At 43.8% G+C, this 13,406-nt stretch overlaps 1 protein-coding gene across 1 annotated transcript in view; it reads left to right on the plus strand.

Annotated features, from left to right (window-relative positions):
• The window catches only part of nckap1l (NCK associated protein 1 like), a 56,822-nt gene that overhangs the window by 31,985 nt on the left and 11,431 nt on the right, over window positions 1–13,406 (plus strand). The window contains 5 exon segments of the mRNA XM_056273717.1: window positions 524–643; window positions 1,063–1,202; window positions 3,065–3,196; window positions 6,093–6,311; window positions 7,242–7,372. Coding sequence (XP_056129692.1) covers window positions 524–643; window positions 1,063–1,202; window positions 3,065–3,196; window positions 6,093–6,311; window positions 7,242–7,372 — 742 coding nt within the window.

Here is a 13,406-nt window from a genome sequence, read left to right on the forward strand (position 1 = left end):
ACTGTTTGAGTTAATTGTATTAGTGGGAGTAGTCATGAGAGAAGACATTCTCCCTAATTATGTTGTGTGTGAATGAGGGGGGGAGTGTGTGTGTGTGTGTGCGTGTGCGTGTACAAATACTTTCTGACCTGCTAGTTTACGACTGTTTACTCATATACGTGTGTGCGCGCGTGTGTATGTGTGTGTGTGTGTGTGTGTGTGTGTGTGTGCAAATACTTGCTAACCTGCCAGTGTATGAGTGTTTACACGTACTCGCGTACGTGTGTGCGTGCGTGCGTGCATCTATGTGGGTGGGTGTGTGTGTGTGTGTGTGTGCATACATATATAAATACTTGCTAACCTGCCAGTGTATGTATGTGTGTGCGTGAGTGTGTGTGTGCGTGAGTGTGTGTGTGTGCGTGCGTGTGTGTGTGTGTGTGTGTGTGTGTGTGTGTGTATGAATACTTGCAAACCTGCCAGTGTATGAGTGTTTACTCATACACTTGTGTGTGTGTGTGTGTGTGTGTGTGTGTTGTGAGTCTAGACAGAAGCGATTGAGAAGAAGAGTCTCCGTCTGTGTGTGGCCTTCCTGGAGCAGCTAGCCAAACAGACCAGCCAAGTTGTGTTAGAGATATGCGCCGAGCAGCACAACCTGGCTGACCAGGTGAATTCTTAGTCTATTGTTGGTCCAAAAAAGTAATTATGTGACTTACATTGATTCCGACAAGTACAATTGCACGAGTCATGGCTGGACATCATTACATTTCGGTAGATGGAGTGGAGAGACCAGATGATGTGAATGAAATGATGATAGAGTCAAATCAGGTGGCGATACAGTGGGTTTGTGTTTTTCTACTTCTCCTCTGAGGAAAGTAGGACTAGGTAATTAGCTTTTTGAGTAACCACTTGTAATGCAAAAACAGAAAACAGAATTGAAAACATGTTTTTAACCGAGAACTCACAATGTGTCACCCCGTCGTCTTTGTCTTCATTATAATAATTATCTCTCTCTGTCTTTCTGTCTATCTACCTTTCTCATTTTCTCTCTCTACCTTCGTCTACCTCCATCTGAAAACCCACTAGCTACTGCCCAAACACTGTGCAGAGACCATCAGCGTGGCCCGCAACAAGAAACTCAAGAAGGCCGTACCCAAGAGAGGAGAGGTGCAGAAACAGAAACCAGGGGCCGAAAGCCTGAGGAAAGACCGCTTCATTGTCACCAAGTCAGTTGTTATTTCTATATCTTTCTCTAATCCCCACTTCTTTTTTATCTCTGGTTGTCTCCCCCTCTCACTAACACTGACAACATCTCACAGCATCTCTAATTGCGTGATAATGAATAAGCAGAAATTTGAAAAAACGGGTGACAGATCTGCGGCACGGTGGCCCAGCGGTTTAGTGTGGTCACCTCACAGCAAGAAGATCCTGGGTTCGAGCCCTGGGGTAGTCCAACCTTGGAGGTCATCCCAGGTCGTCCTCTGTGTGGAGTTTGCATGTTCTCCCCGTGTCTGTGTGGGTTTCTTCCGGGTGCTCCGGTTTCCTCCCACAGTCCAAAGACATGTAAATCAGGTGAATCAGCAGTACTAAATTATACCTAGGTTTAAATGTGTCGGCTCTGTGAGGGCTTGGCGGCCTGACCAGGGTGTCTCCCCGCCTGTCGCCCAATGACTGCTGAGATAGCCTCCAGCTTTCCCGCAACCCTGAGCAGGATAAGCGGTTTGGATGATGGATGGATGGATGACAGATTTGCCCTTGTCAATCATTAGGGCCAATGGACATGCTGTCAAGTGGTCAGGATAGAAGAGAATAGAGTAGGATTGCAGTGGTGTTGTTCAGGTTTGGGATGTGATCCCTGGCGTCATCTCATGATGATAATTTCATATAGTTGGCTCCAAATATTAGTTTATGAGAGATTGCCTTTGACCCATGATGCTTTTCTCTCCTGACGAAAATAATATCTCCTGGGATCACAGTGCATTTACCTACAATGTAAAAACTGGTCCTGAATGTCATCTGAGGCAATTTTTTCCTACAAAATCATGGCACTGGAAAAGTTTACGTAGGAGGAGAGAGGGCTAAAATGTCTCCTAGGAGATGAAGGAGCCAAAACAACAGTAGAAATCGTGCCAGAAGATAATACTCTCTACTTTTGGAGAGACCGTGTTAGCGCGGGAGGACTTAGGGGTGATGTTTCCATTAACTTGCTCATACTCTGAATATAGCAACTTGACTATATAACACTAGAATTTGCTGCGACAATTTATCAAATACTTCAAGCAAATGCCTCTTGTCAGGGTATTTTAGTTTGCATGAATATACTCATTATTGCATAAGTCACTTCACTCTCTTTCCCGCTTTTTGATCCTAGATACAGGTGCTAGTAGATTTCTAGATACTCTGCTCTAGACATTCTCAGCCAATCTTTGCCTTCCTAATTTGACGGTTTTACGTTATGTCATCTTATATTATTTGAGAAGATCTTCTGTAAGGGCATCCCACCAGGCCAAATTCCATGAATGTGCAAACTTACTGTGCAACTTGATAATCTTTTGCACCTCCCACTACTGTCACAGGGTCATTTCCGCCTCGGGCCACTGAGGGTCCCGTATGCGATCGTTAAATCACTTGAATCACTCAAAGTATGTTTAGGCTGTATTTGACGTCACATGTAAGGGACTATGTTTGAATTCAGAAATGACGATGTGCTGCTTCAACATCATGGCGCCTCTAATCCTCCACAGTTGTAATTTTGTCTCTCCTCTGTCCCGCTGTCTCCCTCCCCTCCATCTCAGTGAGGGTGTATTTTGTGCTAAAAACAACACATTTATGATCTAACTTAGCTAAAAGAAGCACAGATGTAATAATGTCACTGTCAAAAAATTTGCTGCTAATTCTCAAAGAGTTGTGTCTTTCTGACCCCCTCTCATCTTCTCGTTTTCTCTCTCCCTCTCCCCCATCTGTCTCTCTCTCTCTCTGTCTCTGTCTCTGTCTCTCACACACACACACACACACACACACACATTCTCCCCTTTCCTCTGATCTGCTCTTTCTCTTTCTCTCCCTCTCCCCTGCCCCCCCCCCCCAGCATGGACAAGTTGCATCTGGCGCTGACTGAGCTCTGCTCCTGCTACAGTCTCTGCAATGACTTTGTCGTCTTCAACCACATCATCGTTCCCACTGAGTTTCTCCTTTCTCAACTGGAGGCACGCCTCTCTGAGTAGGCTGCACACTGAATCAAATGAGCTATATTTTGAGACAGCAGGGATGGGTGTTCAAGCAGGGATGGAGAATTTTGTCCAAAAAAAAGAGAGAAAATCACTGTGGATAATAGTGTTAGTTTTAAAGAAGAGCGACAAATCAATGTGGTAAAGTCATAGTTCCAACACAGACACCCAGGATGTGGATTTCAGAGGGATGATGGGTGGAGGGGTTGTGACCCCTGCAGTGATTGAAATTGAACAATTCAACACCTACCTGTGAATATTGTTATGAATGAAAAGTAATTTGTTGGGGGGCATCTGGGTAGTGTAGCAGTCTATTCCGTTGCCTACCAACACAGGGATCGCCGGTTCAAATCCCTGTGTTACCTCCACCTTCGTCGGGCATCCCTATAGACACAATTGGCCGTGTCTGCAAGTGGGAAGCCAGATGTGGGTATGTGTCTTGGTCGCTGCACTAGCACCTCCTCTGGTTGGTTGGGGTGCCTGTTCAGGGGGAGGGGGAACTGGGGGGAATAGCATGATCCTCTCATGCGCTACGTCCCCCTGGCGAAACTTCTCACTGTCAGGTGAAAAGAAGCGGCTGGCGACTCCACATGTATTGGAGGAGGCATTTGGTAGTCTGCAGCCCTCCCCAGATTGGCAGAGGGGGTGGAGCAGCGACCAGGATGGCTCAGAAGAGTGAGGTAATTGGCCGGATACAATTAGGGAAAAAAGGGGGGGTGGGGGTAACTTGTTGGAGTAACGTGTCTAAAGGTAACTGGGTTTCGATTATCAGCCATCTCATTGAAGTAGCACCAGGTATCTTTGTCGCAAAGTCACAAAGACAACACAGAGATTATTTGTTTTATTCATAGCATAGCAACAAGATATGTGTATTTATTCATAAGCCGTAGCTCAAAAGACTACCACAGAAGAAGACGAGTTAAGTTCACAGACAAGTTACAGTAAAATTGCTGTACTTATATGTGTGCCATAAAGCAATCCCTGTATTTCCTGGGAGGTTTCATGCCATGTTGGCAGACAAAATGCATAGTGCAAATGAGGCATCTAGTGAAGGAATCTGAATGGCGATCGTGTCATTCTCCCATAGCCATCATATTATGCAACCAAAATTAATTTAATGAAGGCATGTTAAAGCAAAATATTTACTTGGTGCCAGTTTGAGAAAAAAGATAATGCCCCCATCCCCTTTGAAAGACAATAATTGCATTAAAATACTGTGTTTGTATTGTGGGTTTTCCTGTTAACAGCAAAAAGTTACTGCATAAAATAGCATCAATGTCCAAAGATCCCGAAGAGTTTAAAATACATCAGGTTCGCTTTACTATCAATAACCCGTAGCTCGGCATGTCTACAGGCTTGCATACAGTAAGCAGCCTCAGAGTTGAATACAGATGGTGAACACACCCCCTAATACTACATTTACTGTGTTTAAATTGGCAAAAATCCAATCGCCCCAAGCAGGAAGCAGTAGAGAAACAGAAACACTTGAAACAGCTCAGAGACATATTGAGCAAAAGCTGCAGGTAATGTAAAGAAAAATCAAAACAGTTTCTCTAAATTTTTCAACCACTGACATATTTAAATGTCTTATTTCAAGCCAAGCCAAGTCTATTGCTTGCCATTTCAGTCATGCAGGTGCATAAATGACATGAAACAAGTTTCTTGCATAATTGTCTCCACACTATCGGAGCGTCATTTTGCAGCTTGTGCGTTAATAATACGCTTCCTCACCTCCTTCAGCTTCGCCATAACTGCAGTGAACTTAGCGTGAGGATCTCATTCCTCAGTGTCAGGCTACATTTCACCCACTTAGAATCTGAGAGGAGATCTACCGTGACACACCGCACTTCTGTGTCATGTCAATGCTAACTGTTATTTAGATTAGAGCCTGGTACCGGGGCAAACTGATGTCACTGTGCACAGGCTCTGCTTAGTCTCTGTGCCCCAGCTGATGGTTACCAGCCCTGATATTAGGGCCCCCTGAGTGGCAGTGAACTTACTGTAATTGACTCTTCCTTTTGTAAACAGGAATACAGTTAGACAGTGCAGTTAGACAGAGGTGAAAGGTTAAAAGGGAGAAAGTGAGAGAGACAGAAAGGGAGAGAGAGAGAAATACAAACTCAGTCTGAGACGGCCTCCAAGAGATGGAGGGAGGGAGAAAGAGAGAGAGAGCCTAATGCTCAACATGCTCCCTAATGCTTTGGAAGAGACAGGTAGGGACAAACAGCATAGAGAGGTGGGTGATAGAAAGACAGAAGTGAAGAACGAGACAGAGAGAGACCGAGAGAGACCGAGAGAGAGGGAGACAGAGAGAGAGTGAGAGAGAATTGAATTTCAAACAACTCTTTATTTTACATAAAACAAAACCCAACAATAACATATCCATTTCACAACATCAAACATAAGCAACTCCTTTACATTAAAACACCCAAAAAGGTCTTTTTTAAAAAAAAAGTGGTTCAAGTCACATACTAAATATTATGCAAAAACAGAATTAAATACCAATTGCCCCTCATTGAGAGAGAGACAGGCAGACAGACAGACAGACTGACTGACTGACTGACTGACTGACTGACTGACAGACAGACAGACAGGAACACCAAAAACAAAGGCAGACACAGCAAGAGGCATACAACAAGCAGAAGTGGGTGACGGGTGGCGAGCCAGAGGGAAAGAGGGACAACAGAGAGAAAGATGGAGCAGGAGCAAAAGAATTAAAGAATAGTACAAAATTGTTTCAAGCCTGAATTAGAAAGGAGCTCAAGCTTAAATTAGAGGAGTATCATACCCCCAAGGCCCACTTGATTTGTTTTACATAGCCTTTTCTGTTCAGCCCGATCCATTCCATATCTAGATCCAAAGTGATGTGGTCTAATTTTGTCGCTCCAGGATAATCGTGAAATTGGCCAATTACAACCAGACCACCCGTAACATTACCCGCCCCTCGGATCTTTTGGCGGGGATAAGGGCCTACATAACCAGCCTGCACACCCTGTCGAGCTACATCAATGTGGATGTCACCCGCCTGGTGAGGAGTGTGCTGCTGCAGCAGACCCAGCCACTGGACTCGCAAGGAAAGGCCACCATCACCACCCTCTATACCAACTGGTGTGTTGTGTTGTGTTGTGTTGTGTTGTGTTGTGTTGTGTTGTGTTGTGCGCGTGCACGTGTGTGTGTGTCTATGTGTGTGTGTGTCTGTGTTGTGTTATGTTGTGAAGTATAGGTTTGCTTCAGTTATGCAATCACTCAATCAGTCAGTTCATCAATATATATTACTTCACCAGTCAATCAAGCTATTTGTCCAGTTCATAAAATGCACTTTAAATGAGAGAGGAAAAAAGTGAGAGGAGAAAACAGACAAGTATTAACCTATACTTATGATTTAGAGAGCATGTGACTTACAAATAATTAGAAAACATGAGACACGATTGCACCTTTTGTTAGAAAGAGTCCACATCTGCAAAATTTTGCAGACTCTTGAGAAAACACAAAATATGTCTTTGTGAGGAGTGTCAAGGTTGATATAACAGATGTCCTCATGGCTTGTTTTATGGTGGCCATTTTGCCCCTATCTCAGTTAGTACCTGCGGTTGAAAATTGGTGCAAGTGATTGTACCACCTACGATATTAAGAAATTTCTGACATGTCTGGTCTCTCTTGTTAATGTGTAAATACATTCACACACACACACACACACACACACACACACATTTTGTATGTAGCTATACATATGTTGTATACATTATGCAGACACATTTCCAGATAGATATTTATGCATTTTGACATGCCCTTACCACCACCACTAATAGCTAGACACATCAAGCACAGCCCTGCAAGGGTTACACAAGCATGATTTAACAGCATACACATACACACATCAGCTCTTTCTCTCGCTCTCTCTCTCTCTCTCTCGCTCTCCCTCTCTGTCTCCCTTTCTCTCTCGCTCGCTCTCTTGCTGCCTCCCTGCCTCTCTCTTTCACACTTATACACAGACAATGATGCTTGTGTGAAGGCTCATGAGGTGTCATTTATCATCAGGTATCTGGAGGGTCTTTTGCGTCAGGCCAGCAGCAGCCTCATCGTGCACTGTCCCACGATGCATTACTTCGTCAATCAGGCTTCTGAAAATGAGCCAAGCTTCCGAGCAGAGGAGTATTCAGATATATCAGGTGAGCATTCAATGCCTTGCATGAAATGTGACCAAAAAACAAAAAACATTTCAAATGAAGCCATCCTCACAGCTTTTCCTATTGGGACATTTATAATTATCACTTGTTGAGTGACAATCCATTCTATCAGGCCTCGAAACCAGTCACAACACAGTGTAAACTTTCTGTTACCTCTGTTTTACACAGACAAGGAAACATGATTATATGATGAATCACATGATTATAACGTATAATCAATAACATCTTAATGATTAATTAATCAGATAAAAATAGTGCAATGGGTTGCAGAATGAAAAGGCATACACATGTCATTTTAATGGTGGGTGTTACTGAAATGAATTTTAGAATATTTGGAAGATATTGATTTTCATTGCAGGGGAGCTGATGGTCATTGGTGACAATGAGAGCTTAATTTCCTCATAGCAATTAAAACTCTTGCAATTCTTTAAATAAGCTTTTTGAATCAGATTTTATCAATGCTATACATGACTACTACAGTTTTCTTGTCAGGAATTAGTAATCAGGAACTCAAAGAAGGTTGAATGAGTTCACCTGGATACGTTTATAAACGTATCCAGGTGAACTGATTCAACCTTCTTTGATTTTCTTACCTGGATTGTTGAGCATGCATCAAGACAGGAATCAGGGACATTTGTTTGTCATTTCATTTCATGCACTTGCACACACAAAATGAAACAAGATATCATTTCCACCAGCCCACAGCAGTGCAACACAAAGACAAAAACACATATCCAAAATACAAGAACGCATACGTATGTCCAAACTAAAAAAAAAAAAAAAAACCTACAAAACTACAAAAACACGTGTGTTTTTGTAGTTTTGTATGATATATCCAACATATCCAAAAAATAAATACATAAATGTCACTGTCCATGAGAGTGAATGCCAGCTAGGATGACTGTCGGAACTGCCAGTTTGCATGGGCTAGCAGTTAGCGTAGCCTGCCCCGCTGCCACATCCTGTCAGACCACCCTCAGTGTTATCGGAACTGCTGGTCTGCATAAGCTAGCAGTTAGCTTACCCTGCCCCGTTTCCGCATCCTGTCAGACCACCCTCGGTGTTATCAGAACTGCCGGTCTGCATAGGCTAGCAGTTAGCTTAGCCTGCCCTGTTTCCATGTCCTGTCAGACCGCCCTCGGTGTTTCCTCTTTGGGCGCAGCTCCGGGCAGGGCCATGGTCCCTGGGCCCACATGAAGCAGCAGACCAAGCTCTCCCAGCTGATCCAGCGCCAGCTCTCCCAGCCGTCAAATGAAGACAATTTAGACGTAGACATGGACAAAGACACTGTATGGACAGTACTGGGTGAAGCCTCTGTAAATGTAAGTTCGTGCCACCATCTTCCCACACCGGTACTGGGTAAGGCCACGGCAAATGTGAGTTCGCACCGCCATCTCATCCTGACGGCCTCATCTATAAAATGAGGCCATCGGGGCCTCATTTTAGAAAGAAATGAGAATTATACCTGTGAGCAATCCAGAAAAATCAAAGTCACTTTGCCATACTAGAATACACAGTGCTCCTTTTGTGACAATCAATCAAACAATCAACAATTTTTTTTTGATGATCAGTATGTTTGTTTGCATGTAAGGTGAACTAGAGACTGAATTGCCCATGGAGATGAATGGTTAATGAGTGGCTGCATGCATAGATCCTGTGATAGACTAACAACCTGAGTGAGTGTCGCCTTGCCTTCCAACAAGCAGCTCATGGTACCATGAACTGGATTAAATAGGTGTAGAGAATAAATGACTAAATTAATTTTTAATGAATGAATATCGCTAGTGAACATCATAACACATCCACCCTTAAGAGCCTGAGTATGACCAATTGTGTAATTTCAGGACACACGTACACACAAAAACTTTTCTTTTTCAATTAAATGGTTTCCATTCGATAACAAATACTATGAATACTTTGGCCCCTGCACGTAGAGCTTTTATGAATTCAGGCCCACATCCTGTGATGACTCACTTACCTTACTTTCAGACACTCTCCCCTTGTTTGACATCTTGTGCAAAGGATCATTTAGGGCTCAGAAGGACAGCAAGATTTTTAACTGTGCTAGTGTACTTTCACATCCCTTGTGGTTCAACCTTTTCTGCCCCTGGCTCTTATAACATCCAAAGAGTAAGATGGAAGAAGATTAACTGTAGAAATCCCTGTAGGAGAACTAAATGTTGCAGGCTGAAACAGTGCAGGGGACAGAATACAGCATAATTAAACAACTATTTCACAGACCGTATATAGTACAGTCTGAGAAAGGATTCCTTTCAAAAATAAAGCATTCGAATTACATGAACCTGCTCATGAACTTGTGGTGCAATGGTAGCGCATCTGACTCCAGATCAGAAGGTTGCGTGTTCAAGTCATGTCAGGAATTTCCCCCCTATCTTCTTCCATGTTACATTGCAACTCTGGTGCACCAACATTGATAACACTCTCTCCACCCTCATTCTGCTGTGAACCTCAAAGTAATGACAGATAACTATGTGTAATTCTCTGATCAGATTATAGCTTCCTGCTGGGCAATGTCTGAAAAAAAACCTAATTGTTGCAGCTTTTGTCTAAATTTCTCAGACTGTTACTTTAAACTTAAATGAACTGCCTATTAGTAGCAATCACATATCCTGCCTTATAGTTATTAAACAGTCGACAACAGCCGAGAAATATGGGTCATAAAAAAAAAATCCAAAGTTAAGATGAGCTCAAAATTATGTGTTGACTTCAATGTTAGTTGGCAAGGTTTTCAAGCAAAAGCTGTCAACAAGCACCCTCCATATAAAGATCGCTCCCTACCAGAAAAACTCAATGACTTTTTTGCACATTGTGGGGTAAACAAAAATAGGGGGCACAGATACTTCTGCCATCACCAAACGACCAGGTACTCCAGCTGTCTACAGCTGGGGTAAAGAAGGCCTTTGCCAGCGTCAACCCAAGCAACTGCGGGGCCGGACAACATACCTGGGCATGTTCTTAAGGACTACGCAGAACAGCTGAAAGATTTTTTTGCAGACATCTTCAACATCTTCCCCAGTCAAGCAGTAGTGCCCACCTGCCTCAGAAGGGCCACCATCATTTTCGTGCCCAAAAAGTCAAACCCAGCTTGTATGAATGACTTCCGCCCTGTGGCCCTCACTCCCATAGTTATGAAGTGCTTTGAGCAGCTTTTCATGCAGCACATCAAGGCCCACCTCACTGCAAACTTTGATCCCCTACAGTTTGCATATAGAGCCAACCAATCCATACAGGATGCAATATCTACCACACTCCACCTCACTTTGTCCTATCTGGAAGGGAAGAACACTTACGCCATGATCCTCTTCATCGATTTCAGCTCGGCATTTAATACCATCATACCATAACAACTGGTGGAGAAACCGAGGTTGCTGGCACCTGTAACTGCGTCTTTGACTTCTTGATGCAGAGGCAAATGACACTCAGGGTGGGCAGCCAAACATCAAATCCCATCTCAGTGAGCACAGGTTCACCCCAGGGCTGTATCCTGAGCCCCTTGTTGTTCACCCTGCTAATCCATGACTGTACTGCCAAATTTGACACCAACCACATAATCAAGTTTGCTGTTGATACAACAGTAGTGGGTCTCATCAGCAATAATGATGATAGATGATGATAGAATCTGCATACAGAATGGAGGTGGAGTCCGGGTAGCATGGCAGTCTATTCCGTTGCCTACCAACGCGGGGATTGCTGGTTCGAATACCCGTGTTATCTCCGGCTTGGTTGGGCGTCCCCTACAGACACAATTGGCTGTGTCTGCAGGTGGGAAGCCAGATGTGGGTATGTATCCTGGTTGCTGCACTAATGACTCCTCTGGTCGGTTGGGGCAACTGTTCAGGGGGGAGGGGGAACTGGGGAAAATAGCGTGATCCTCCCACGCACTACGTCCCCCTGGCGAAACTCCTCACTGTCAGGTGAAAAGAAGCGGCTGGCGATTCCATGTGTATCGGAGGAAGCATGTGGTAGTCTGCAGCCCTCCCCAGCTCAGCAAAGGGGGTGGAGCAGCAACCAGGATGGCTCAGAAGAGTGGGGTACAATTGGGAAGAGGGGGGGGGGGGCGCAGCTAACAGCATGGTGCAAATCCCACTATTGCTCCCTTAATGTAAATAAAACAAAAGAGATGGTGATTGACTTTAGGAGGGCTGGCAGGCACTATCATACACTGCTGACCATCGATGGCACCAATGTGGAGAGGGTTAGAATCAACAAGTTCCTTGGAGTGCATCTGGTGGATGACCTGACTTCAACCATTAACAATTTGGTCATCGTTAAAAAGGCCCAACAGTGGCTCCATCTCCTCCGGAGACTTAAAAGGGCAAATCTCAAGTCAAGTCAAGTCAAGTCAAGTTATTTATAGAGCCCAATTCTAGCCCTCACCACTTTCTACAGGGGCACCATTGAAAGCATGCTAACCTACAGTCTCACTTCCTGGTTCGGTAATTACAAAGTGACCAAACAACACCAGCTGAACAGGGCAGTGAAGAAAGACAACAAGATCATTTGTCCCTTCCTGCTGGAGATTTACCATCTACGCTGTGTTCACAAAGCCCCCACCATCATTAAGGGTCCCCAACACCCTTCTCGAAATCTGTTTTCCCTCCAGCCATCTGGGAAGAGGTACTGGAGCATCTGTGCTAAATCCAGTAGAATGCTAAATAGCCTCTTCCCACAAGCAGTCAGGATCATTAACAAACTGTCTCCCCCACGGTCATGCCCCCCCCCGAACCAACCTCATCATTTGTTGACAGACGTCAGTTGTCAACATTGAACTGAAACTGTATTTTAATGGATTGTGTTGTGTTGCACTTTAATGGCCTTCTTGTTAACTGTTTGTGGGTTTTCATTTTTCTCCCTGTTTTTAGTGGCATCGTTATCAGGGAAATTTTAGATATATATTATTATCTTTTCTGTTGCATTGCTGTGGGCTGGGAGGATCAGCATTTCATTTTTTTTTTTTAATGTATGCAGGTACACAGGGAAAATGATGAACTAAATCTTGAATCTTGAGTTGTCATCTCCCATGCTCATGTTCGAATACCTCCTGCTTGTGTGAAAAGGGGAGATCAAGTTAAGGTTGAATTTGACAAAGTTTAATTTACTGGTCGATACCTTGTGAAACACAGAAACACAGGCAATGACCACACATGCACACACACGCATGCACACGCTTGGACACGTTAACAAACATGCACATATGCAGAGCCATACTCCTGCACACAGACTTGTTGGTATACACAAGTTGCACAGAGGGATGCTGCACATATTTTCCCACACACAAACCCACAGATACAGATGGAGATACTTTACTTGTACACGCATGTTCACAGAGTTGCGCAGACACACACACCTATACTCGAGGTGATGTGAAAACATCTCGATAGATATCCCACAGACTGATATCATCTGTGAGCTGTCTATATTTTCACCTCAGAGGAGAGATTCTCCTCAGTACTGCGTCCGTGTAGAATCACTAAGATGTTCTTTCTTTTGCAAAAACACTAGCGTGATGACCAACCAAATTCAATCTGTGTCTCACTGACATTCATAGGTTTGCAAAATGTTCCAAGCTTTGGTTGAGTTTATACCGAGCAGTCACGTCCTATGGCTTCCTCCTGATGAAGAAAAGCACCAGCTCGTGTTGAGCTCATGTCTTGTTGTATGTACACATTAGAGAGAGTTACAAGATTAGTATTAGGTTCACACACACACACCTGAATTACATTTTATTTTTATTTGTGTATGATGACACATACCAATCCCTCAAAATTGAAAAGCAAGTTCACGGCACATCCGATTACAATAAGAATACCACATTCTTTCCTATACAGATAAGGAAAGGGATCAGCTGACCCCTACTTTACTGCTGTTTGTTCCTACAGTGTGTGTAATAGGGAAAAAATGCTCTTTGCACATTAGTAATTGGTGTCTGCGTGGGTTTCTTCCTGGTGCTTTGGTTTCCTCCCACCACCAAAAAGACATGCATGTTAGGGCTAAT

Source organism: Lampris incognitus, chromosome 2 (genome assembly GCF_029633865.1).
Source record: "Lampris incognitus isolate fLamInc1 chromosome 2, fLamInc1.hap2, whole genome shotgun sequence".
Classification (NCBI taxonomy): Eukaryota; Metazoa; Chordata; class Actinopteri; order Lampriformes; family Lampridae; genus Lampris; species Lampris incognitus.